Below are 27,605 nucleotides of genomic sequence, written 5' to 3'. Positions count from 1 at the left end.
CACTTGCTGGTCTGTGACAAAATGGAGTTTTAAAATATTTACATCTTGCATGTGCTGCAGGCATGAAGGAAGGAAAGGAGAGACTCTTGTAAAGGAAGAAGCAATGGTAGGCGAGGAAATTGAATAGGAGTGTGTCAATATGTCAATCGAAATTGAGGTAGCAAGTGTCTAATTGTCTGAAGAAAGATGTCCACTAGGAATAAATGCAATCAAATAATACAACATAAAAGTCTCCTAACCTAAGCTCAGGAAGAAAAATCACTATAAGCAGAGGGATGTTGTCAGAGAAAAGGGGAGCCAAGGGATGACCCAGACATTGTGGGCATGCATTAAACACAGGGTTACTAGTTTGGATAAAGTGTGGGTGTGGGGAAAGGGTTACCTTTTTCAACATGAAGTGGAGTGCACAGAGGATGGGAACAAAACCTGCTTCCTCCCCTGCTATATGTTCCTGCTTTAAGGTATCCCCCCCTCCCCCAGCCTGGCTCCAATACTGAAAGTAAGCAAGTCTCAGGAAAAAGGTCTTAAGGAAGTGTATCATGGGAAGTTTTGAAGGAGGGGAGGGAAAAGTTTCACTCCTCCCTGGGTTTTATTTATTTTGGAATGGGAAGGTGTAGGTGTGTTGCCTGTTTGGGGAATGGTGGCCTGAGCATCATCAATGTGCCTTCCGTGAAATGGGCATTTTGTGCTACCTCTTTGATTTTCAAAGGCCAAGGCCAAAAAAAGTTAAGAACCCCTGGCTCATGCTCATTTTGCCCTTTTCCATTATGACTACTCCGTTCTTTTCATCCTGTTTTCTTCCATTAACTTCTCTAGTTATAGAGATTCTCCCAGCTGTCTGGAGCAGATTGGGGGAGGCTATGAGGCATGGAGGGACATGGGTGGCACTGTGGGTTAAACCACAGAGCCTAGGACTTGACGATCAGAAGGTCGGCGGTTTGAATCCCCATGACGGGGTGAGCTCCCGTTGCTCGGTCCCTGCTCCTGCCAACCTATCAGTTTGAAAGCATGTCAAAGTGCAAGTAGATAAATAGGTACCACTCCAGTGGGAAGTTAAACGGCGTTTCCATGCGCTGCTCTGGTTTGCCAGAAGTGGCTTAGTCCTGCTGGCCACATGACCCAGAAGCTGTACGCCAGCTCCCTCGGCCAATGAAGTGAGATGAGCGCCGCAACCCCAGAGTCGGCCATGACTGGACCTAATGGTCAGGGGTCCCTTTATCTTTTTATGAGGCATGGAGGGGGGGGGAGTCCTACTGCACCAGCAGAAGTCTTTCCCTGTGCACAAGGAATTAGCTGAATAGTTCCCTATGTATTCTCTCTGCTCTCATAGCAAGATGTTAACCTCAAGGTGACAGCTGAGGGAAGTAGGGTTCACCTAGAAACACAGGAAGCTGCTGTGATCAGACCATTGGTCCATCTAGCTCAGCATCGTCCGCACTAACAGCTGATGACTCTCCAGGGTTTCAGACAGGAATCTCTCCCACAGCTACCAAGAGACACCAGAGACCAAAACTGGAACTCCTTGAATGCAAAGCAGATGCAGTATCATTGAGCTTTCTCACCTCAGCTGGAATAACTGAGGACAGTGGGCACACCATCAAGCTAGTCTATTGAGCAAGTTCATCTTATGTTGAGTTACACTGCAAGAACTGGATTTGCCACCCTTCCATAAATACTTGTTTCCATTCATATCTCTGGCGAATGTTGGACAAACACTTGATCCTGACAACCTCCCAGTTACTGTGGCCATTCATGCTGTGTGTATGCCTCGGTTTTACAATTATGCACCTAAAACAGCAAGAGGAGAAACTCTGCAAACCAGGTCAAACCCACCCCCAAACAACCCCTATTCTTATTAGAGAGTCTCTTCTGAAATCTGAAATGTTGTTTTCCAGGATTGGGGTAAGGGAAGGTTCAAGGATACAGGTGCCTTTGCTTGCCTGTTGCAACACTGTTTTTACATGGATTTCACTCCCAACACATAGTTACCTGTATTTGTCCTCAACAATCTTCCTTTACCACAACCTTCACCAACCTGGGGTGCTCCAGATGTTTTTTTGACTACAGTTCACATCAGCCCCTATGTGAACTGGATGCAGCTGGGGGATTTGGAGTCTAAAGCACCTGGAGGGCACCAGGATGGCAAAGGCTGCTTTACAGAGTTTGCACTGAGAAGTCTCTCAGAACTGTGGCTCTAAATGGGCATCTACAAGAATTCACTGAGCGCCAATTTCTTTTTGAAAATGTAGAAAATGTTAGCATTACTAATAAAGTATAGAAAAATCAAACTTCAGATATATGGATGCAATGAATCTGAACTCTTTGGATACTTATCCAGGATGCTTTTGTATGACCTAGCAGTTCCTATTTGCACAATTCTGCTGTAATTATTCCTACGCACTCTGCAGCACTAGTGGCAAAGCGGTTTCCAATTTTAATTTTATACGCCTCTTGGGTATGTAATTTTCCTGCCGCTGCTAAAGAGCACCAGTGATTTACATCAGCGATGTTAATTACTTCTAAAGGCCAAACATGACAGTTTTCATTCCCTCCTTACTTGAGTGAATTTATCATTCACAGAAGTACAATAGTCGTTCAAAGGAATGGGCAGTTCTGGCTGTCCCCTAACCTACGATGCTCCTGTCCCTGTACAAATTAAAAAAGAAATATTAAGGGGAGCTTTAAGTCTGGCACACATTGATTTATCATCCTTTCCCATTGGTCTAGGGATGAGTGAATGTGTCAATTTGGTTTCTTTCCATTTTTCACTTTTTCTAGCCTAAAGTTCAGTTATTTACATTTCCATATTCATCTGTGTGTCTTTTTTAATAAAAAAACTTTATGAAAATGAATTAGCATTTTAATGTGAATTTTGCCCAATATACATATTTTTGCAAGCTATTTCCCTAATATAATGCATTATTTGTGTTATTTTTTTACTAATATATGCTTTTTTATGCATATTTTATCCTAGTACAAACATTTTTGTCAACATTACTTAGCTGGAAAACAACATTTCAGAAAACTGCAAATTTTGAAGTTGTGCTTCAGTTCATGTATTATTTGGGGAAGTGTGATTAGGTAGGTCTGCATTTAAATGTGAACTGAACCCAATTCTTTCACCGAGTTTCTTACACAGGACTCTCCCACGTCAAACCCAGTTTTGAATGAAGCTTTTTGTGAGCCTTCTTTTTCTTTAGTCAATAACTCCAGTTCACCAGTGGAGGCACTATTTCTCACAGCTGGTTTCAAACTCAGGGTCCCAAAGATCAGTTTCTAAAGGTGAGAGAAGAGTGGAGATAATGGGTCTTCCACTCTTTGCTTGATAAACACAATTGCTGTGTATTTCACTGGGTTCCTTGCACATACACATTCACAAAGGAATTCACCATGCTGTCCACAGTGCACAGAAACATTGGTGAACATGTAGTAACGATTGTCTTTGCTACTTAAAGTGCAGAGATGCTCTACACCACTGAAAGCAGCAGCCCTTGGAATGGAATACCCGACACTGCCCAAGCCATTAGTATTTGTATCTCATGTCATTCAAATAAAAGGGTGATGTGAAGTGCCTTATAACAGCCAGACATACATCTTTTTTGACAATCTAAGCACCTTGCACACTTTTCCAGTTTGCAGCTAAGCAAGTATACTTACCTCACAGGGTGAGTTTTTCATGGGAGCTGGAAACACAGCACTAGTCACCACAACTGTTTCTGCAGCTGGCATCTCACTGGTGTTAAGCAAAAGTGCACATTCTGGGAGAGGGCAAAAGGAGGGGAGAGAAGAAGGGGAGGTAAATTTGTTACTACTTTGATGGAACATTTGTGCAGCAGACTATTTGGTTGTGGGTGGGTGTGCACACACAGACATGCAAATGTCAGGTAGACCCTTATTATAGAGGGATAACACAACTGAAGCCATTTTTCAGTATTCTTTGGATGTAGTAATGCAGTTTCATATACCCCAGGGCCTCACCTTCAGAATTATACGCAAGCACCCTGCCAGCTTCTCTCACAAACAATGTTTATCCCTGACTTGGGATTTGTTTTCTTCACTTGCTCCGAATCAAAATGCATCCAACTTTTTAAAAAATTTGATTTTGAGTGAACCTCTGCTGTTATGAAATATGCAAAAGTAATATTTCACTGAAGCTTGAGGCTGAAGGTCACTTCTACCATCATCACGGCAACATGAAGAGAACTCCAAAAGAACGGAAATCTTGGTGCTGTGAATTGCTCAGGGCCAGCCTGACACATTTTGCTGCCTGAGGTGAAAGACAAGATGCCTCTTGTCCTCCTGCATTCCATCTGCTGGAGCTGACTGGATGGGCAATTCAGTCTTACTTCAATCCTGGTGATGGGGCTAGTGCCTTGCCACCACTTCCTGCCATCAACATCTGCCATGTCAGATAGCCACCTCACTCTCCCTTGGAAATTTTATTCTCTTTTCAATGACCTAAGACAGTGGTTCCTAATTAGCTAAGAACTGCGGACCCCAAATTTTTCAAAAGTGTAGCCATGGATCCTGACTTTTGAATTTTTTTATTTCTCTATGAAGTGCTATTTTTCTAGAAAAGAGGTGCCAGAACTCACCATGAACACGACCCTTGCTCTCTTATAATGGCAACAGCACCCACCTGAGAGGTGCCACAACTTGGTTCCGGTGAGTTCTGTCTGAAAAAAAGCACTGTCTCTATAGAAGTTTTTGTTTTGTGAATGGTGCCACAGGTGGGTTATGTGGACCTCCTGTGGTCCGTGGACCACTGATTAGGAACCACTGGCCTAAGACAATTAAATTAGGTCTATCCCCTTCCCCCTGTAGTATGGTACAACTCTGACATACCTTTCAAACAAAAATGGCTATGTTGTGGATTTCCAATATGCCACAGATGGGCCTCTTGGGAAGTTGATGAGCTTTGAGTCCAGCCACAGTCTTCATCTTCAAAGGAGCAGTAGAAGCCAGAGGGAAGTTTTTCTGCAAGGAAAATTGCAGGAGACAAAGATCTGACCAGCAATTCCTGAGCACGGAATAAAGGGAAGTGTTTCTATGGTTCTTCTTGGGTGAGCAGATTGTTCCTTCACAGTGCTGCACCAGCAATGATGTATAGTGCTTTCCCCAAGGACTCCAAGAAGTTCAACAGCCATTACTTAGATTACCCTGCAAGGTAGGGTGATGCTATTGTTATCTATAGGTTATAGATGGAATCAGGGCTCAGGTTGAGAAATAGTGCCATTCTCTGAATTTTGCAGTGCAGTTCTCCAGCCAAGTGGACAAAAATTCATATACCATGGTAAAATATGTACCAAATGTATATTTCACATCCAAATTTACATTATGTTAGGAAAAATCACTTTCCAAAAATATATTAGGCAAAAATGTGTGCATTACAAAAAATAATAATAAAAGAAAAATCATGCTACAATGCTGATTAATTTTTATAATTACAAAAACCCACAAATTTCTGCAGAAATGCAGAGAATTGAATTCAGGTTTGGAAAAATAAGAAACTGGGAGAATGGAAAATGACAGATCCATCTATCTCTGTACGTAAAGTTCCCTGTTACTGTGTGTGTTGAAATCAACGTGGACCAATTCCTGAGATCGACAGCTCTTCTTGACTATGTGCCATCACTCTATGGGGGAATTTTTACACATTTAATGTATTTTACATACTTCAAGGTGGAACTGAATGTAAAATATGTAAAATGTACATAAAATATATTGAATACTTAAAATTCCCCAGGATAGTGACAGCACATCATCACGATCCACAGCACCCAGTGGGACTTGCAAGCATTAATTACAACACGCTTAATGGCACTTGTAGGAATCTGGAATTACTTTTAAAAACAGCAGAGCAGCAACAAAAAATCTAAAACAGTTACTGGAAACATGGTGAATGCTCAGCCAAGCTTATACTGTGAGTTTCTGTAAATAACAAGGGAAATTATGAGCTCAAACACAGTCAGTTTGTGCACCCCTAGTTTATTTCAGGTGATGTAGATTGCATACGGGAATAGCTTCATCCACCTGGCCAAACAAAACTGCTTCTGTACCAGTCATGAAAGCCAGATTAGAATGCATATATGACCGTTTATTTATCATTTCTCTAGCCTGAACAATCAGTTTACTTTTAAGAGAAATTTTCAGCTTCCCATAAATATTTAATGTACCTAGCACACGCGCACACATATTTTTTTCCTTTAAAGGGATGTCATTGTATCAATAACTGAGAGTAACTTGCAGTACAATGATATTCCATGCGAAATAGAAAACTGACATACATAATTTTATTTTTGGAGGCTGAATTCATTTTCACAATCAGCATATTCTTAGTGCATTTAAGATCTTTTGCCCAGTTGATGTTCCTAATTCGTGGTTTTCAAGCTGTATTCATTCTAATACAGGTTTTATTCCATTTCAGATTTTATGCTTATATTTTATTGCAATTTTAGGTTTGGTTTGGTTTTGCTTGTTTTGGTGTAAATCATCCAGAAAATGTTTGTTACTTGAGTGGTATATAAACAAACACATGTGAGGGTAACAAAGATGAGACCTTATCCAGTCGAGTCAACCATTTGCTATGGGTGCAAGCACTTGATAAAGGCCCTGTCTCCACAGACACCTTTATTCACTGCAGTGAAGCCAGTGGTCCATATTGAAGTAAATTTATATACGTAGATAGGCCCTATCCATTGACATGAATGGCAGAGATGGGTGGATCTGTCGATTTCAGTTTCTCTCAATTTCTCATTTTTCTAGTCAACTAAAGTTCTCCACATTTCCATATGTTTGCAATCTCCCCCATCAAACAACAACAACAACCGTCAACAGGATTTTTGTGTGGTTTTTTTCTTAAACACATACATTTGGGTATGCAATATTGCCTAATATACTTTTATAGGTAAAGGTAAAGGACTCCTGAATGGTTAATACTAGTCAAAGGTGACTATGGGGTTGCAAAGCTCATCTTGCTTTCAGGCCAAGGGAGCGGGTGTTTGTCCACAGACAGCTTTCTGGTTCATGTGGCCAGCAAGACTAAACCGCTTCTGGTGGCGGTGTAGTCTAAACCACTGAGCCTCTTGGGCTTGCTGATCAGAAGGTTGGCAGTTTGAATCCCCACAACGGAGTGAGCTCCCATTGCTCTGTCTCAGCTCCTGCCAACCTAGCAGTTCAAAAGCATGCCAATGCAAGTAGATAAAAAGGTACCACTGCGGCGGGAAGGTAAACAGCGTTTCCGTGCACTCTGGTTTCCATCACAGTGTCCCATTGCACCAGAAGCAGTTTAGTCATGCTGGCCACATGACCCGGAAAGCTGTCCGTGAACAAATGCCCACCGCAACCCCATAGTTGCCTTTGACTGGACTTAACCGCCCAGGGGTCCTTTACCTTTTTAATATACTTTTATTACTTCAAAATAATTACCCCAAATATAATGCATTTTTGCATGTTATTTGCACTAAAAGTGGATTTTATGCATGCTTTGCCCCTGTATGTGCATTTCTCTACACATCACTTCGCTGGAGAACTGCATTGCAAAATTTGGAGACATGCACATTTTGAAAGATGGCTTTGTTTCGGTCCGTGTATTGTTCCAGGAAGTGTCAGTTATGTAGGTTTACCTTTACATGTGAACTGAACTGAATTTCTTCCCCCACCCTTAATGAATGAGCCACTCACATAGTAAGGCAGCCTTCACCAAACCAGTGTCATCCAGTGGCTTTGGGCTGCAACTCTCACCAGTCCCATCCAGCATTGTGGAGAGCGCCAGCCTGTCAAAGACTCCAGTAGGACCTCCCAGTTTGCACACACAGGGCTGTGAATCATAGTGGCTGCATTCATCGTTGCTACTGCATACCCTTGTACTTTTATTCTTCCTTCTGTAGAGACTCTGTTACTTCTAAAATTCTGCTTTGGTAAGAATCATGTGACACATTCAACCTTTTTTTAGACCTGGAGGTATTTCTTTTTTTTAAAAAAAATCAATGTGTTTTAGTGCTTGCAATTTTGAAACTCATATTTATTCAATTACTGTCTTGTCATATTAAGAAAGCTTCTATGCAGAAAGTAATATGGATTTTTTAAAGACATTGGATTCCTCGCTAAATCAATATTAAGTCTAATATACTCATGCTCAAAGTGTTAGAGAGGTTTGTGGCTCTGCAAAACTCCTCTCTTCTTCTTTTTTACACTGTTTCCTCTCATTCTTGCCATGCTCCTGTTAAATGAACATTTTATTGTAGCCTGCCCTATTCTTAAAGCTCAGAGTGGGAAACAAGATTTCCTTATGTTTCTGTTGTTAATTTGTTTAACATGAAAACATTTACCTTTCTAACAAGTGCCCAATGTCACTTCAAATTTAAAATAATAAAATTAACCAACTATAGTACTAATCGTTTGGTTGCTTGCTGCTGTTCCCATTTTCACCTTTGCAGACAATGAGATTGACATGACAGTACTCAATCAAACTCATGAGTGGCGATGAACTGATTTGCTTACACCAGAGGCTACCTATATATTTGCCTATCCATCTACCCTAATGTTCAAGTTGTCTGCCCCTGAAGTTTTGCTGAACATTCCTTCTCCTCAGTCCAGATAGCCATCTGCACTCAGCTGCACAAAGGGATCTCTTGCACAACAATTCCAACGGGGGAAGGGAGAGTTATTCTGCATGCACAAACAGAAGTGTGTACAAATCAGCTATGTTAACAGAAATGAATGGAGAAAGCAATCAGGCCAGACACCTCCATGAGCACATCAGAGCAATTGCGCATGGAAGGAATTTTCAAATTAGGGCAGATGTGGTTTTGTTGCTAGATAAATACTTGCAGGCTTATTCTTCTAAAATAAAGAGTTCACATTCCTTCTCCACTCTACTCCATTCAGAGAAAGCAAGGGCAATAAAAGCCACTGCCCTCAGTGATGTGAACTCTCAATGGCAACGAAGTGCCACATCACCACCACACTGGGTACGTGATCTCTTGTTGACTTGAGATTTTTTAGTAGGAAGAAGACATGGTTTTAAATGATCTGAAGCAGCTCATTTTGAGGTTCACCAACCACCCCTCTTCTGCCAAATGGTTTGCCTGCAAAATTTTTGCATAGTTCTAGAAAAGTATTTTATTATAAAGTTCTTCCATGTTGTCCCTTTATATAAATAAAATGGCACATTCATTCTACTTCCATTGGGATTTTGAACTCCGAAACACAGAAGATTCTGTCCCCACCTTGTGATTATTTTTACTTCCCCTCCTCAGGCTAAGTTCTGAATAAAATGTCACAACTAAGTATACCCAGAATTCTCCTTGAAACAGCTCAGCATGCAGTCCAGCTGAATTCACTTTAGTGCCTGCTATACAGTATACAGAATGGTGTAAACAAGCCAGAGCAGTCAGAAGGAGACATCTAAGCATCAAACACTGCCTAGGGCTTGGGAGGTGGGGAAGCGGCAGGAAAGCTTATTGTGGAGCGAGAAATAGTGATGTATAAAAAGAGCAATTGCTAGCCCAGTGTACCACTTTCTTCTGTCATAAATATGTCTTTATGAACCTCTGGCTGTCTTGTACTATGAATGCACAGACTTCTTCACTTATTGTAATGCCTCCTACATGTGGCAAACCAATGACAGCTATTTATTGCAATTCCACTGCAAGCTTTGTAGTTTCTAGCTCATGTGTCAGATTACATTGTCCAGATTCTTTTTTTGGTTTGCACAGATTAGACTCTTATTAGCACAATCCTGATTAGCAAAGGCCTTGCACAGAGCTCACAAAAACACTTTCTGTTGTTATCATTTACATGTCTTGGTATGTTCGCATGTGCATTAAATATCAGGTGCATGAAAGAACCACCATGGCTCCATTGCTACAGACCATGACCTTATTCTGTTGAGAATTCGAGGATAATTCAGGCAATAGAAAGAGTTTTGAAAAGTGGAGATATACAGGGCCAATCTTGATGCCCATAGACCACTTAAGGAACAATTGAGCCCTGGGATGATATTCTGAAATATGGCTCTGAATTTTCATATAAACTCAGACTATAAATATTATAGCGATGACCATAACACCAAGGTTAGTGGCTAATTATGTTTGCCATTCCAGCAATGAGCATAATTTTGGATGAATCATTTCTAATGTGGCTTTTACCTTTTTTTTGCTTCATTTATGGATTTCTTTTGGTCATCTGTGGATTTTTATCCAATTGATTGCAACATTCATATTTGCTGCACGTAATGAATCTACAAACTCCAAGTCACATTCCTTCACCTTCCTCTATAAATCACATAGGTAGCTAAGTCAAAGCTGCTAAAAGATCCTCAGTAAGTTCATATCCTGCAGTATCTTTTAGGAATGAAATACCCCCCCCCACACACATTTGGGTAGAACCACTAAAAGTGAATAAAACTTGATAGATTTGCCCCATGCCCCCAGAAGGTTAAGTGGTCCTCCTTATTATACATCCTCTCAGAACCAGCCAACCAATGATGTGAGCTGAGGCAGCTGCTTCAGGCGGCACTTGAGAGAAGAGGCACCAAGGATGAAGAAGAAGCTGCTGTCCTGCTGCTGCTTTGCATGGCAGGGTTGCCATAGCTACTGTGTATGGCAGCAGTGGCAGCGGCTTCTCTTCCTCTTCTTCCAGGTACCACCTTTCACTGGGCAGCCTGGGTGAATAGGCATGCTGCTTTCATAGTCTGTGTATTAGAGCAGAAAACCTATTCACTGTGTGCCCAGAAAGCAGCAAGGGACTGCCTCACTGCTGCCATCCCTTCACACAGTGACTATGAGGACTCTGCCTTTTAAAGCAGCAGTGGGGCAGAGGCTTCCCCTTCCATCTTTTCACCCTCCTTCTCCTTCCTTGCTCACTCATTTCCTCACTAACTTGCCCTCCCTCTATGTGGTTGTAAAAGGTAAAGGTAAAGGGACCCCTGACCATTAGGTCCAGTCGCGAACGACTCTGGGGTTGTGGTGTTTATTGGCTGAGGGAGCTGGCGTACAGCTTCCGGGTCATGTGGCCAGCATGACTAAGCCGCTTCTGGCGAACCAGAGCAGCGCACAGAAACGCTGTTTACCTTCCTGCCGGAGCGGTACCTATTTATCTACTTGCACTTTAATGTGCTTTCGAACTGCTAGGTTGGCAGGAGCAGGGACCGAGCAACGGGAGCTCACCCCGTCGCGGGGATTCGAACCGCCAACTTTCTGATCAGCAAGTCCTAGGCTCTGTGGTTTAACCCACAGCACCACCCGCGTCCCTTTATGTGGTGGCACACACACTTAATTACTTACAACTGATACAATGCAATACACATTCACGGGCAGGGGTGCGAAATTAAAATATTGGGGGGGGGGGTGGCAGGTAAGCCACATCCTGCATAATCAATCACAAGACATGTTGCATGCACACCATTTGAATGGCAATGCCCATCAACTTGGGGGGGGGTAGGTACCCTAAAATATTTTAGGGGGAGCCTGAAGGGGCCTCAGCCCCTAGGAGTTGGCTTCTATGTTCAGGGGCTATATATGAAGTTGTGAACTAGTCTTAGACAAATTTCACATTCTGGCTAAAAGATGGGAACTGTCTGTCGACACTATGGGAAGTACCCTGGCTTGAAGCTTGTAGTCTTGCTGTGTGTGTTGGTGATGATGAAGTAGATTTCTGACATACCCTTCACCATAAGGTCTCACCGCAGATTACAACAACAAAACCAGCACAATTTAAAACAAAACCAATCCACCATGCACAACAATCAGCAGGTTAATTTACAGTTTTGTGGCATGTCACAAAACTTTTCAGCTGTCAAAGGCCAGAGCAATGGTGCAGATGAATAATGATGATGTTAGGCACACTTCTGCAGGGAGGGAGTTCCACAGTTTTAAGGCTACCACAGCGGAAGCTCTCTCCCATGTGATTACTCAGACTTCTAAGTAATGATGATCTTTGTGCAGGCCCCTGCACTTTTAAGGTTGGAGAGCAGAAGTCTTGAGATATGAAAGAAAACCCAAAGTCTCTAAATATCACCCTGCCCATATTCTAGGCTGTTCTTGTCCCTCTGGGCAAGGTACTGGTCTCAAATTTCCTCCACCCAATAGAGTTTTCTCACAGATGTGTTTTCAGGCACATTAGTGACACATTTTGAGAAAGTGGGGGCATACAGCCAGCCAATCATGAAATTGCTGCAGGAGAAAGAATACCTGCTTTGCACATTATATTCAGCAGCACTTTGAGTAATCCAGAAATGACTGTGCAGATAAGTCCTCAATTTGCAGAAAACTTTTTGTATTTATGTGGAGGAAGAACACTACACTATTACAGAAATGTTATATTGCTATTTCCTTTGTGGGTAGTTTTGTGCTGGTTCGCATCTACCAGCAAAGTTCAAATGAATCAGCCCTTTTCATCATAAAATGGCCTCCACAGAACTGTCAGGAGAACGTTGCAGTCACCTGCTTGTGTTTCATCTAAAACTCACACTACTCATTTCCTGTCTCAACAAGAGGATACGGCAGGAAAACTCATTCCCTAAATCTCATTCTGCACACTTCCACCTCCCACACACAGTGAGTGAAGCTTGAATCACCATGTTTGATGGTGTTTCAGCTGCACAATTCATGTTTGCTATGCCGATTCGTGTTATAACCTGGGCATGTCTATCCTTCTTTCCATTCCCTTTTTGTCACAGTAACTTTTCCAGATGTCAGAGTGCTGCCATTGCAAGCCTTGGACAAACTTTTAATTGACAAAAGCCTATTTCTATGAAATGCCACCCCCTTTGCACAGGCTGTCCATGTACAGCTCTGATGTCATCCCCTCCAACATTTCTCTGATGAAAATAGGGATACCCTATTCAGTAATAATAATAATAATAATAATAATAATAATAATAATAATAATTTTATTATTTATACCCTGCCCATCTGACTGGGCTGTCCCAGCCACTCTGGGTTGCTTCCAACATATATAAAAACATAATAAAACATTAAACATTAAAAAACCTTCCCTATACAGGGCTGCCTTCCAATGTCTTCTAGAGGTTGTAGAGCTACTTATCTCCTTGGCTTGGTGGTCGCATAACTCCATACCCTCCAACATTTCTCTGATGAAAATGGGACATCCTAAGGAAAAGTGGGACATTCCGGGATCGAATCAGAAACTAGGACAGCTTCTGTTAATATGGGACTGTCCCTGAAAAACAGGGACACTTGGAGGGTCTTTTACATGTCATTGAAACTTCCCCCTCTTATTCATCATGAGCTTGACTCCTTTGTGTCCCCACCCCAAAGTGACTGATTTGCCTCTCATTTTACACCTACTACCTATATGTTGCACTTTAGCACCAGAAATTATAGGTATGCACTGGAGTTTTGAGGACTTCCCCAGTTACGAGGCAAATGGTGTCATTGGGGCGGGGCTTTTACATTCCAGAGTCAGATTCGTTTTTTTATTTGTTTTATTTATTAAATGTATACACCACCTTTCATCCGAGGATCACAGGGCGGTTTACAGTATAACAGTAGAGATTGTATTATTGATGAGGTGCCTCAGGTAAGATCAGGCGTTTCCAAGTCACTCTGTAGATTCGAGGTTCCCCAAAATACTGCTGTTTTACCCGATTTGTTTATTTATTCATTCATGTATTTCTGAAGCAAAACTAAGCCGACTAGGGAAAGAGCATGAGCAAAAAGGGTGGAGAGGCATATGCCTTGTCAGGGTGGATTCTTTCAGTGTGACAGGCAGGTCTAGGCTTTAATCACAGTGAATTGTTTTCTCAGTGGACTCCAATTCCTGTACATACTGTATTGTTAAAGCATATTTCTGCAGTTCCGTGCTGGGGTTTCCCTCCCCCCCCCCCACATTACTCTTCCCCTATGCAAGTTGAAGGAGAGAAGAGGCAGTATCACACAAAAAAACTGGTCGCAGCAGCCTGTTCCCATCAACAACCCTTGAGGTAACAAGACCTGAGTCGGGAGGCTAACATATACCTCATTGTTTCCTGGGGATCCATGTTATCCTCCACCCCATGATTCCTGTTATACCCACCCCAAAATGTTGAACTTTGCCCATATGGAAGAACCATTGACACCTGACAGGCTTCATCCCTTTAGAAGGGGTGACTATGCCTACAAATTGCATCTAAGCCTGCCGAAAGCAAAACACACTTTCCACTTTCTTATTTTTTAAAGAAAGATTCCCTGCACAAAAGACCCCTGGATGTATCTCCCTACAATTGGGATTAACCTTCAATTAATCATGAAAATTCCACCCACTTCTGGATGGGGTGGGAATTATAGCTATTGTTAAAATCCTCATTATAGTGAATGGGAGGCAGGCAGAGATTTGTTTTTATCCAGATCTAAGCAGTTCCGAAACAGGCTGGGCTGCTGCTCAGAGCTACAGATACAAAGAAAATCTCGTGACAGGTGTACACTGCTACTAGAGATACAGCTAGAGCAAAACGAACACCTGGAAATTCTCAGGTCTTGGTGCACTGCTTGGGTAAAATGGCATAACCCGTACTGAGCCACAGGTCATTGATTTCAGCTTCTAGCCAAAAGGCCACAGGAACATTGACTGGCCTTCTATGCTTTCAGAAGTTATCTTAGTTCTTGCCCATATTCCTTTGCACTAGGAAGCATTATCCAGAATGTACAAGAGAGCCAAGAATATTCATTTTTTAGGAGACACTAAATGACTGAGCTTTGCTTCCCCGAAAGGGACAAAGCTAGATGTCACATTTGAGGCTAGAGTGGAAAAACATCCTAAGTCGGACAAGGTAGTGACCTTGATTTATTTGAATGCAGTGATGGAGCTTAGTTCCATGTATAGCATGTGCAAGCATTCTAAGCATCAATTCAGATTCCCTGATGTGTTTAGGAAGGCATTATGTCATTCCCATTGGTTGAAAGTAAGGGGGATATTAGGAAACAGTGTTGAATTTTAATTTACTTACTGCACAGCTGTCCCTCGTCCTCTCCCTCTGTACAGTCTCTGATGAAGTCACACACCTGTCCCAGCTTGATCACAGTTCCATTCCAGCAGCTGAAGGAACTCTGCAGAGCCATTTTAGGACCAGAAGGAGAACCTGTGTAAAAGAAGAGAGATCTGCTGAAATTTCTCCACTGCAATTAGTGCTGCAGTATGCTTTGCAGCTCCACACTGTCCACAAAACAGGCCACAATAATCCAGAAAACTCTAAGGCCAGTTTAGGAAGGGCAAAAATTCGATCTACATCTCCTATACGCCCAAGCTAACATAATAACTGAAGTGATCAAGGTGCTGTTGTTCTTTGATTTGGGAGAAAGGGTAGGATAGAAATTCAATAAATAAATAAGATCAAAACTTAAGACAAACCTAGATGTTAAATATGTCTTATCATTTAATATGCAATTTTCATAGAGTAACCAACGGGGCAACAGGGAAGGTGGATAGGGTACATGTAACTCTTTCCTTCCATACTGTGTATAAGAATGTGATGAATTAACAAAAGGGGACATAAAGCATTTAATAAGAATTTGGATAATACGTATTATAAGGTGATTAGGAATTAAACTCATTGTTTTCAACAAGGAATTAATTCATCTGCAATCAATTAAGATTTGCAATTAGTTAATTTATAAATTGCTTCCCATGAGGCAGTTCAAAGCAGTTTACAGTACAATGACACATGCAATTAAAAATAATTGCACATAAAAACCATTTAAGGAAACAACTATAAATGTTAAAAACAGTTTTCAAAAGCATCACATGTTGTTGTTTAGTCGTTTAGTCGTGTCCGACTCTTCGTGACCCCATGGACCAGAGCACGCCAGGCACCTCTGTCCTCCACTACCTCCCGCAGTTTGGTCAAACTCATGAAATCAATTGAAAATTGAAGCCTGATATCAACTGGAATAAGGTTTATAGAAGGTTTGTTGATGCCTTTAGCAGGTGCCGAAAAGGCAACAGAGAAGGTGCTTGTCTGCTTTGCCATGGGAGGGAGTTCCAAATGGTTGATGCCACCATACCAAAGGCCCAATTCTGACATTGTGCCCGCAGGATGCCCTCTCCTGCAGAACATGGTGATCGATTGTGTCTGAGGTGAGCTTTTAGGTATCCTGCTCTCTGTCCAATATCAGCACCTTGAATCTAGTCCAGTAGGTAACTGGAAGCCAGTGCAATTATTGCACCAGCAACATAATACGCTGTCAATATTCTTCCCTGGTGAGCAGCTGAGCAGCTGCATTTTGCACTAGCTGCAGCTTTTGGGTCAGCTCGGCTTACAGCCATTGCAGTAAACCAGTTCCTTTCTAGAATGAACTTTCCGTGCCTGAATGGGAACTTTTGGGTCTCACTGCAGCTCACCCATCCATCTCACAACCTCACTGCTTTTGTAGTCCAAGGCAGGTAGCCAAACAGGTCTAAAAAGCACCTGGTGGGCCACCATGCCAGGTTATTAGGGTTGCATTCAGCTTGATATGTCACATATTTTGGAATCCTGCTTTGAAGCAGATCATGAGAAGGAACAAATATACCCCAGCCCAAATGGTGTAGTGCCAATGTATGAGCCACTGGGTTTATGTTCCTTCCTTTTATGAAATCAGTCACCTCAGGGTCCAGTCAGCGGTCTGGGAGTGCTGCAGAATTACCAGAGCTAAATAGGCATTGATTGACTGGCAACCTGCACTGCCAACCCCCCCACTGCTTTATCTCTGGACATGCTGGCTCCGAACATGTGAGAAATGTTGGATGTGGCTTCCAGAGGAAGGCAAAGGGAAATGCTGCTGCTTCACATAAAGAAACTCCAATAAACACATGGAAGAAGTGAACTTCAAGTGGTTCCGTAAATCGCAACCTAATAATGCATTTCCTTCACCACCTCCGGGATTCTTGCACTATTGAGGGAACTCATTGTTTTGAAAGAAAGAAAAAAGCTGGTGTGCTACTGTTTTCTTTGTTCTTGCTTTTATGTGGATGAATAGAGTTCAATCAGCAACATAGTCTCTTTTCATGAAAACTACTAAATCCCTTAAAATTCTTCTAGAAAGTTAAACGAACGGGAGATGCCAAAAGTAAGCCATGAACTCCATAGAATTGTAAAAGTATATAAATAAAATATTTTGATAGACTTGGCCCTTCTCCAGACGTTCAACCCTTTCCCCCCAGTGCTTCCCCCAGAGAAAGAGATAGAGAGATGCATAAATGTAACCCTATGGCTGGATCTGGCCAATGTAAGAAATAAAGAAAATGAGTTATGTGATTAATAGTAGAAGAGGATAATTCGCACATGCATTTTCTCTATACATAGGCAGGTGTTTTCAGGCCTGCTAAAAACTTTTTTTTTTAATGTATTTTTATTAAAGATTTTCTTGGTTTACAAAAGTATGTGCAATGTCTCTTTTTTGAAGTAATATTTTTACAGATCAGTTTCATTTGTTGAGACATTAGTGTTACATTAGGAAGAAAAGGGGGAAAGAAAAGGGGGAAAGAGGTAGAGGGCGGAATGGTGAGTGTGGTTGGGGTTGGGTGGCGATGTTTCAATTTTACTTAAATTGAATTGGGGGGTTTTGTGTCAGTGTCGCTTGTGCCGGTTCTCTGCTATTCACTTGTGTTCCTTTGGTGGTGAGAGAGGTTGGGGTTGGCCTAGGGTGCGGTTGTTCATTTGTGATGAGCTTTGTTTTCATGTGTGAGTGGGGTGGGTGAGTGTTTTGGATCAGGTTAGCCATATTGATTCATATGTTGTTGGTGGATTCTTGTCATTGTCTTGTTGGGCTGTGTATGTGATAAAGTGAAGCCATAGCGGAGTGAAAGCATCTTCTATTTGTCCCTACCCAGACATGTAAAGCCAATATATTCTAATGTATGCCTTAAACTGTTGGTTTTATTTATATTCTGATTTTTTTTTATAAAAGTTACTTTTAATTTTGACATTTGCTGACAATATATGTTTTATAGCTTTGCAAAACTGCTTAAGGTTTTATTTACAATTAAGCAGCATACAAATTCTGTTAAATAAAAACTTGATCATTATACAGTTGAGCCCTTTTCATACATGCACATGATGTACAGAATGAATACATCATAGAGAAAGAGCAAGATCCTGCCTGTTGTCCATACACTCAACATCTGTACATCCATCGCCTCCTCTGTGCACAAAGCCCAAGTGCACACAAAATGGGTGGACATTTGAATGTCAACGGCAGCCAGCTACCTTTCCACACATAATCATTTTGCTTATTTGGTAAACATGTGCAAAGGGCTTGGAATGGCTGGAAGCTAAATGTGTGAGCTGACTTGCTTGAAAACTATTAGACTAGAACCAGAGAGCTCCTTATGGAGCAGAAAGCACTTCCAATCATGCAAGAGAACTGTCTCTAGTCTCAGCTGATTGCTGCCCCACCACATCATCAAATGCCCTTCCACAAGGTTTTGGGGAAAGGGACAAGGGGCTGCAGTGGAAAGGTGGAGGCAGGCATGGTCCATTGCACAAGCAGAACTTTCCTCATGGTTCTCTGGATCTAAGTCATTGTGTTGGAGGTGATGCAAGGAAATATGGTTGAGAGTCCTGGAAGACCTGCTCTCTGCCTTGAAAGCCTTTTCCAACCTGGCCTGGGCGAGTGGGGCCCTGACTGACTCCAAAAGGTGAGGCTGCTGAACATAATCTTGGGCTGGGGTATTGTTTGGGGGATTCTTTTGGCTGTAGGGTTGTTGTTACTTTTAAAAAAATCTTTATTTTGGATCTTATGGTTTATGTGGAACTTGTTCAGTTTGGTTGTGTACATTCTGATGTTTTGTTTATTGTTATGGGACGCGGGTGGCGCTGTGGGTAAAAGCCTCAGCGCCTAGGGCTTGCCGATCGCATGGTCGGCGGTTCGAATCCCCGCGGCGGGGTGCGCTCCCGTTGTTCGGTCCCAGCGCCTGCCAACCTAGCAGTTCGAAAGCACCCCGGGTGCAAGTAGATAAATAGGGACCGCTTACTAGCGGGAAGGTAAACGGCGTTTCCGTGTGCTGCGCTGGCTCGCCAGATGCAGCTTTGTCACGCTGGCCACGTGACCCGGAAGTGTCTCCGGACAGTGCTGGTCCCCGGCCTCTTAAGTGAGATGGGCGCACAACTCCAGAGTCTGTCAAGACTGGCCCGTAGGGGCAGGGGTACCTTTACCTTTTTACTTTTGTTATGTGTGTAGTTATGTACTTTTTTGTTAGTTGTAAGCTGCACTGAGGTTTTAACTTTGAGAAGGTGCCATGCAAATAAAATGATTGAGTGATTGATTCTGACTATGATGTTACATCTTTAATGACCCATTTAGTAACACAGATCTTCCCCTGATCTTGCACGCTGTATGTGCACAGCATACTTTCAAGACAACGCTGACGCAAGCAATGAAGACAGATACTTAGCACTCCTGTTTTTAAGTACTGGGAATATGGCATAAGGCAGCACAGGACTGAGACAAATATAGACACTAGGAAAGAACATGGCCCACCTGGGGGAAGCATTTGTGTTCCATTACACACGTGTAAATAATGGGCTACCTCATATGTTACATATGTTTAATATGTTTCACTGTATAGAGATGCATGGATATCCTATGGGGAGGGAGGGATGGTTCTACGTATATACCAGCATTTTTGTACTCCGAAATTTGGGGCAGTCTATTATGTGCAGGTTCAAGGCATATGAGAATGGGCTGAGAGGCTGGGCATATTTGCCGCTTAAGAACTTCCTCCATATATACTAACCATTCACACTATAGATATCCATGTCATGAAAAAGTAATGTAGGAATAACAGGGATGTTGGAAGATTCTAACAGAAATGGAAGTGGAAATTACTGCTGTTTGCATTTCCCTCTGTGGTCAGGAATGGAAATACAGTAAGTCTAGCAGACACAAACAGTATTTGTTGTGGTTTGTTTTTTTTTAAGTCCACAAATGATACATAATTAATTTGTTTTTAACATTGTTTTTTATTGGGGTAACAGAGTCAATTGCTTACTGAAACCCTTTAGTGTGCAGAGCAAGCAGAATTTGGTTAGTGAATCAGGTTAGAGAGCAGATTTTACTTGTTCCAATCACACAAAGAGATTCTTGTAGAGTAAAAAAAAAATAACAACATAGTTTATAGTAGGAAGTACTGGTACATAACTTGGATAGAAAAGTTCCTAGTTCTCACCTAATTAAGTAATCTAAAGAAGAACAAGGCAGCTATGCTCTTAGAGGATAGCTCCAACAAGACCTCTAATCTTGAAGTCTAAGAGTGAAGTGTGAGGAGGAAGCTGTAAACTAAAAACTAAGGTTTACTTTGAATGAGCAGTGTGCTGGTGCACACTGTTGAAAAGCTCTCGCTACACTCCTCTCCTGCTCCACAGAAAAAATAAATCAAAATATTGACATGACAACTTAACTCTGGCTCATGGTTTGTTTCTTGCCAAACAAACCACAAGTGGTAACCAAGCTTTGTTCTTGGCCTATTGCTCATGGATTGTTCAAGGGAAACAAATCACAAGCCCAGGTTCCAACTTCATGAAAAAACCAGATTCTGGCTTGTCCCTTGCTGTGTGGTGGGACCTGTGGAGTGAGAACTGTTCAGCAGCATGCACTGTCATGCCTCCTCCTCATTAATCTGTAGTATGCAAACTGGGCCATTATAAGTTAGTATCTGTATTACAAAGTACTAACCATAGCCTGTGGGTTAAACCACAGAGCCTAGGGCTTGCCGATCAGAAGGTCGGTGGTTCAAATCCCTGCAACGGGGTGAGCTCCTGTTGCTCGGTCCCAGCTCCTGCCAACCTAGCAGTTTGAAAGCATGTCAAAGTGCAAGTAGATAAATAGGTACCGCTCCAGCGGGAAGGTAATTGGCGTTTCCGTGCTGTGCTCTGGTTCGCCAGAAGCAGCTTAGTCATGCTGGCCACATGGCCTGGAAGCTATATGCCGGCTCCCTCGGCCAATAAAGCGAGATGAGCACCGCAACCCCAGAGTCGGTCATGACTGGACCTAATGGTCAGGGGTCCCTTTACCTTTTAACCACAGCCCTAAATAACCAGAAAACAGGCTGTTTTTCTCAGAACAGGGCACAGGATTTGCTGCAGATTGGATTTTTTACTGGAACAAAAAACACCCTGTGCACCTTCGGAAACCTTAGGGGGAAACACTTATTCTTGGTCACACTGTGCTAACTATCCAATTTTAAATTTCTCTCAGTTGAAAAATAGCAACAAAATCATATTCCTTAAAATGTTGCCTCAATCAAGGGGGTTGATTTGAGTACTGTACCATTCGATCAGAAGATCACTGTAAACCACCAAAGTTTCATTTCAACTGGGGTCAAATAAAGGCACTAATTTGCTGATAAGGACTTCCAGCCTCCAGAGAGATCTATCACACTTGCAAGCAACAGTGACAACTGAAGCTCCATTAATTGTAATAGAAAGAGGTGCCAGTACGAGGATAATAAAACTATCAAGAGACTATAAAAGCCACCATGTTGGAGAAATCCATTCTTGAGAAAGAAGAACAGGGCAACTTACAGTGCAATTTTATACCTGCCAACTCAGAAGGAGGTCCCAATGAATTTGGAGGCTTACTCCCAAGTAAGCAAGCACAGGATTGCAGCCTTCGGCAGCAGAATCGAACAGGACTTACTTAGTTCTATTTTCCCTCATTCTCTTAGAATGGTAATGGCACCCAACTGAGAGGTGCCGGAACTGAGTTGCAAAAAGGCCCTGGTCATACTGTTGATTAGACATGTACGAGATTGTATTGTTAATGTACATGTTCTCACCACTCAGAGAAGGATGTACAAAGTATGAAGGACACGATGTCCTTGCCTCCTTGTTTCCCACTTGCAGCTCTGCTTCTCCCTGGGCTCTTTCCTTGTACGAAACTGTGTTTGAATGATGCCACATCAGTAGCCCATCAGGGCTGCAAATCCTTCACGATGACAACTCTGATTTCTGTTTATACAATAAAAGATAAAACGCAGAGGCAGTACCTGAACCCCCCTTGGCAGAATGAGCCATTGTTTGCCTGACTCATCCAACCTTGCTAAACAACACAGCTACATCATGTTTCCTCAGTACTACAGGGAGTCGGGAATCACTAGTGATTCAATTAGAGGCGCACTTGATACTTTTATTTATATTGCCTGACAAAACTAAAAATTAATGAAGCGTGAGGGAAAACAACCACTATTTTCCCCCAAGATGATTTTGCAGTGTAAATCGGTTCAGGAGGGGGCTTTTTTAAAAAAAATAAAGGGCTCTTGTTTCTAAACAGGGTACTCTGTATTAGAGGCAGCTTTTTATATTTATTTCCTGTAAGTTGCTCTGTTTCACTGAGCACTGCCCTTGTGTTTTGATCAGGGTCACTCACATCATCGCTTAAAAGATCTGATCTGAAAGCTGCAGGAGGGGAGGGGAGCTGTGAATTGCCCCTCCTACTGTTCTTTAGTGGTGGACATATACAATTCCCGGGGCTGCAACACTCTACATTCATGGGAGCGTCCATTACATAAATCTGGGAAATATACATTTATGTAAACAGATGTATACAGTGGAACCTTGAGTTGTGCACGTAATCCGTCCTGAAGGCATGTCCGCAATCTGACGCGTTCGCATCTAGAAGTGCCGCATCTGCACACACGCACGGCGCAATTTAGTGCTTCTGCGCATGTGCGAGCGGCGAAACCCAGAAGTAACCCTTCTGGTACTTCTGGGATGCTGCGGGACGTAACCTGAAGCGGACCCAACATGAGGTATGGCTGTACTGCAGAATGGGAAAGGAACCACCAAGTCCAAGAGGATGTCAGTGTGGTTTATGAGCAGAATCGAGGAAACTCTTGGAAACAAGGTTTCTTTCAGAAAATGGAAGTCTTGCTGAAATGTGGAGGACAATAAGAATCGCGAACTCGCAAAAGAAAAGATAGAGTGCAAGAAAGAGGGGGGGAAAAAGGATTTGAGGAGCACGTTACTATAAACAATTTTAAAATGTGTAAATACATTAGAAGCATGAAATTAACTAGGAAATTGATTGGGCCTTTGGATGACAGGGCAATTAAGGGTGTGATAATGGAGGAAAAAATGGAGCTTCCAGAAATACTGAATAAATTATTTCAGCTGTTTTCACCACGGAAGAAGTAGAACGTAACCTTGGACCTGAACTAACTTTCTCAGGAAGGGAGCCTGAAGAACTGAAGCAAATAGTAGTGAAAGGAAATTATATTCTAGGTCTCATTAACAAATTAAAAACACTAGGTTCTCGTGGTATACACCCAAGTTCTTAAAGATCTCAAATGTGAAATGTGCAGATATTCTAGGGAAAATATTTACCATATACCTAAGATAGGCCTCCATATCTGAGGACTGAAAAGAGGCCAATGAAATACCTTTTAAAAAAGTATCCAAGGAAATCTGGAAATTTACAGGCCAATTAATTTAATGGCTCTTTCTGGGAGAAAGAATGGTTAAATATATAATTGCCAAGCACATAGCATAACAAGTTTTCCTGAAGAAGAATAAGCAGAGTTCCTCTAATGGTAAAAAGGTAAAGGGACCCCTGACCATTAGGTCCAGTCGTGGCCGCCTCTGGGGTTGCGGCGCTCATCTCGCTTTATTGGCCGAGGGAGCCGGTGTATAGCTTCCGGGTCATGTGGCCAGCATGACTAAGCTGCTTCTGGCGAACCAGAGCAGCGCATGGAAACACCGTTTACCTTCCTGCCGGAGCGGTACCTATTGATCTACTTGCACTTTGACATGCTTTCAAACTGCTAGGTTGGCAGGAGCAGGGACCGAGCAACGGGAGCTCACCCCGTCACGGGGATTTGAACCTTCTGATCAGCAAGTCCTAGGCTCTGTGGTTTAATCCACAGCGCCACCCACGTCCCTTCCTCTAATGGTATGTTCCATCTAATTAACCATTGAGAGTTCTTTGACAGTATCAATAACCATAACTTCACATATACACTAATGGGGTCTGAACTGGTGGTGGCTGACAAGAAAACACATCTGGAGTTCATGGTGCTGCATACTGACTCAATTAAAATGTTGGCCATGAAGGCCCACTGGTGTTTACCGTGTTTTTTGTGGTGGCTATCATGCGTTCTCTGCCTGGGTAATTTTGGAGTTAAGAACATGTTGGCTGGGCAGCCAGGGGCAGACTTGTGCTGTGGTAAAAAATGGAAGCAGTGTCGTCCATCAACCTTGCTGACAGGAAGCCTCTGATAAACAGAAACCTATGAGGCTGCCTTATACAGAGTCAGACCTCTGGCCTAACTCAGTAGTGTCTGCTCTAATTATCTCCCCAGGCTTTCAGATGGGACCCTTTCCCCGTCTTAGCTGGAGAAGCCAAGGAGTGAACCTGGGACCTGTTGCATACAACATATGTGCTCTATCACTGAGCTCATTGGTGAAATGAGCACAGGGAAAAAAGCTAAATTCACTCTCCCACTTCCACAAGGATGCATGAAGTGGCTGACAGTAAAACGCTTCAACAAAATAGCAATTATTGTCAGAACAGTTCATGACCGCAGCAAACGGAGCCACATCTAAAACAGTAATTTGAAACAAAACAAAACAAAACAGCATAGCAAATGCTAGAAACCCAAGGGCCAAAGGCTTGCAGCAACAAAGTAAGTTTCCAGTAAACACCTGAAAGTTAAGAGATACCGTACTTGGGCTGAGCACACAATACCAGCAGAAAAATGCAGCTAGGCTGTTCTTTTTCTTTAGTTTGCAGGAAAACTCTGCACAATACAGCATTCCATTATAAATGACTGGATAGGCACAAGGCAGGATATGGATTGTGGATAATGGCGTTATCCAGCAGTGGGAGCACACTGGATGCAGAGAAAATGGGGGCATGTACAGAGCCTTAAACAAAGAAACTTCACATCCATTTGACCAATGAAAATATTTCGTGCAATGCTGAACTTGGAGCAGACTGCTCTTTCAATAAGAGACTTACTCGAATACAGGACTGTCCTCTGGTAGTCCTTCCTATACTGGACTGCTCTCTGTTAAGTAGGGCACAGGGCCATGCTAGCACTGAACGAACCCCCATGTACACAGATGGTACCTAACTAGAGGAACACTAGCCCTGCTCATTCTTCTCATGCAATGAAGGGAAGGGAACAGGGATCAACTAGCTTGCTCTGCTCTCCCTCCATCTTGGCCTCATTGCTGCTTCCGTTGCCCTCCTCTTGTTGCTCTGTAACAGAGGTCTGCTGTACTTGTAGAGGCTCCCTGTCCAATGGTGCAGGGCTCCAATAGAACCCCAATGGTGCAGGGCTCTCTGTTACTCTGGGAAGCTCTGAAAGTTCAGCAGGATCCCTGCTGCGAATATTTGTCTTCCAATGCAAGGAGAGCGACAGCGATGGGTGCGATGTGGATGGGAGTGAACCAGTAGGTTCGGCTAGGGTGCCCCCCACCCTCCCTCATGCAATTCTAATCATGTGGGGGAATTAAATGCCTGAACAGGGTTGTTGAAACAGACAATCCAGAGCCTCCTTTGCTTTCTGCACTTCCCTCCTGGAATGCAGAGCTTTTGAGTCTCCCAATGGCCATTGATCGCAATCATTTAAAAACCATCATTCTCAATCAGCCGTCAGGAAATTTCTACCAGCTACTGCTGTGAAACAACATACTGCATTTGTCTGCTCATTTATCACAGTTGACAAGGAGCTTGAATGAGCTTAGATATGCATTACACACACATACACACTTGTATTATATAGGTCAGTGTACACAAGCAGCAGCAACGTACACTGTGTGAGTTATTGGGGGTTTATGTCACCAGATAAATTGCTGTTCGGCTCTCCTGGTTACATATTCAGAGCATGCCTGCAGAAGGGGTGATGCAGACAGAAAAAGATTAGATGGCAAAATATGTATGAAAGGAAAAGCTCAAAACAAATACCACTTTGCTTTAAACACTTGAACGTTCAAATAAATGCATTTGTATTCCAGCTCAGAGGCTGGGGCATTTAATTAATTTTTAATTAGAATGATTTATTTGATATTAAAAAATGGACATTTAATTTTCCATTCCCAACTAGCAGAGCCTAGGAGACAAAAACTGTGTGCTCTCGTCCAGATCCTGTCACATGCAAAAATAGACAATGGAGAAAGGGGTTGGGGGTGGGAGGATGAATTATTTTGAATAAGGATCAAAGTAAAAATTTGTGGGAGACATCCTTTATATTTACAACTGTGTTTACATAGCCTGTGGTATCCATAAATTGCACCAGTCATTAAGCTGTAGAATGGCTGGCTAGCTGTCTTATAAATTATTATTTAAGCAGTAGCATTAAAAAATGGCACTTCAAGCTGCAACTTGACAGCAGAAACAAACTACTGCATGGAGGCCCTACCGGTATTTATTAAGAATCCATTCCTTGATCCTAGCCAAGATTCTAGAAGACCGCAGCTGTAAACTAGTCTTTGACTGGATTAGCAGGATGGAAAGCAGACTGGGAGGAACAACCATAGAATGCTATAATAATAATAATAATAATAATAATAATAATAATAATAATAATAATTTATTTATTTATACCCCAGCCACTCTGGGCGGCTCCCACCCGAATATTAAAAACACAACACAGCATTAAACATTAAAAACTTCCCTAAACAGGGCTGCCTTCAGATGTCGTTTAAAAGTAAGATAGTTGTTTATTGCTTTGACATCTGATGGGAGGGTGTTCCACAGGACAGGCGCCACAACCAAGAAGGCCCTCTGCCTGGTTTCCTGTAACCTCACTCCTTGCAGTGAGGGAACCACCAGAAGGCCCTCGCTACTTACAGCTGTGTGCGTCTCTGTATGTTAACGGGATATATTAAAAATGTCATTCTGCAGGAACTTCTCCCTTGTCCCTCATTCTCTGCAGAAGGTCCAGCATGTTTCCTATATCCCTGCTTCTCCAAACAAAATCTGATCATATCGTTGCACACCATCCCAATCTCTGAGAAGTGTAATATTCAAGGTGCGCTTAACCGAGGTACTGTGATGACAATGCAGTTAGGACCCTAATCTGCCTCACAAAACTGCTGCACCGTGGATATGAGAGTGAACTTCTGAAGTCCTGAGCAAGCAGATGAGAAACAGCTCTAAACTATGGTTTGTATGTTGCAAAGCTGGAACCTCAAACTATGGTGTGAGCTCTTCTCTTATTAGCACATAAAGCATGGTTTTATGTTATGTCTGAACCCAGCCAGCAGTAATTGCAAGCCAGAGCTATTGTGAGAGTAAGAAGTTTTTGGATTTTCAAAAAAAATGATTATTAGTTTAAGGGAAATGCTAGGATCCTTCCGCAAAAGCCAGCACAGTGCAGGGTATTGCAGAAAAAATGAACGTGGAATACAGTGGGTGAAGAAGAGATTTCAGCAATGTGTTCCATCTAATGGGAGGGGTTCTTGGTGCTGTGGTAAGTATGCAAGTGACCCTAGTTTAATATAGTAAATTTTGGAGTATGTATTTGCATGCCCCTTGCTACATTTACCAGGACTGATATTCAATTAATTTTAACACAAAGTAGACCCACTGAATAATAGTTGAATACTACCCTAGGGGCAAAGCCAACCTGCCTGCCTGCCATGTTAACCCCCTAGAGCTTCCTCTTCTCACCCCCATACAACT

The 27,605-nt window shown here is 42.5% G+C and overlaps 1 protein-coding gene across 1 annotated transcript in view; it reads right to left on the bottom strand.

Annotated features, from left to right (window-relative positions):
• ALK (ALK receptor tyrosine kinase) overlaps positions 1–27,605 on the bottom strand; it is a 559,106-nt gene that overhangs the window by 127,742 nt on the left and 403,759 nt on the right. The window contains exons 6-8 of the mRNA XM_028724462.2: positions 14,951–15,082; positions 4,846–4,977; positions 3,658–3,758 (exon numbers count right to left, since the gene is read on the bottom strand). Coding sequence (XP_028580295.2) covers positions 3,658–3,758; positions 4,846–4,977; positions 14,951–15,082 — 365 coding nt within the window. The remainder of the gene's footprint in view (positions 1–3,657; positions 3,759–4,845; positions 4,978–14,950; positions 15,083–27,605) is intronic.

This window comes from Podarcis muralis, chromosome 3 (assembly GCF_964188315.1).
Source record: "Podarcis muralis chromosome 3, rPodMur119.hap1.1, whole genome shotgun sequence".
Lineage (NCBI taxonomy): Eukaryota > Metazoa > Chordata > Lepidosauria > Squamata > Lacertidae > Podarcis > Podarcis muralis.
This window is presented reverse-complemented; position numbering and strand designations above follow the sequence as displayed.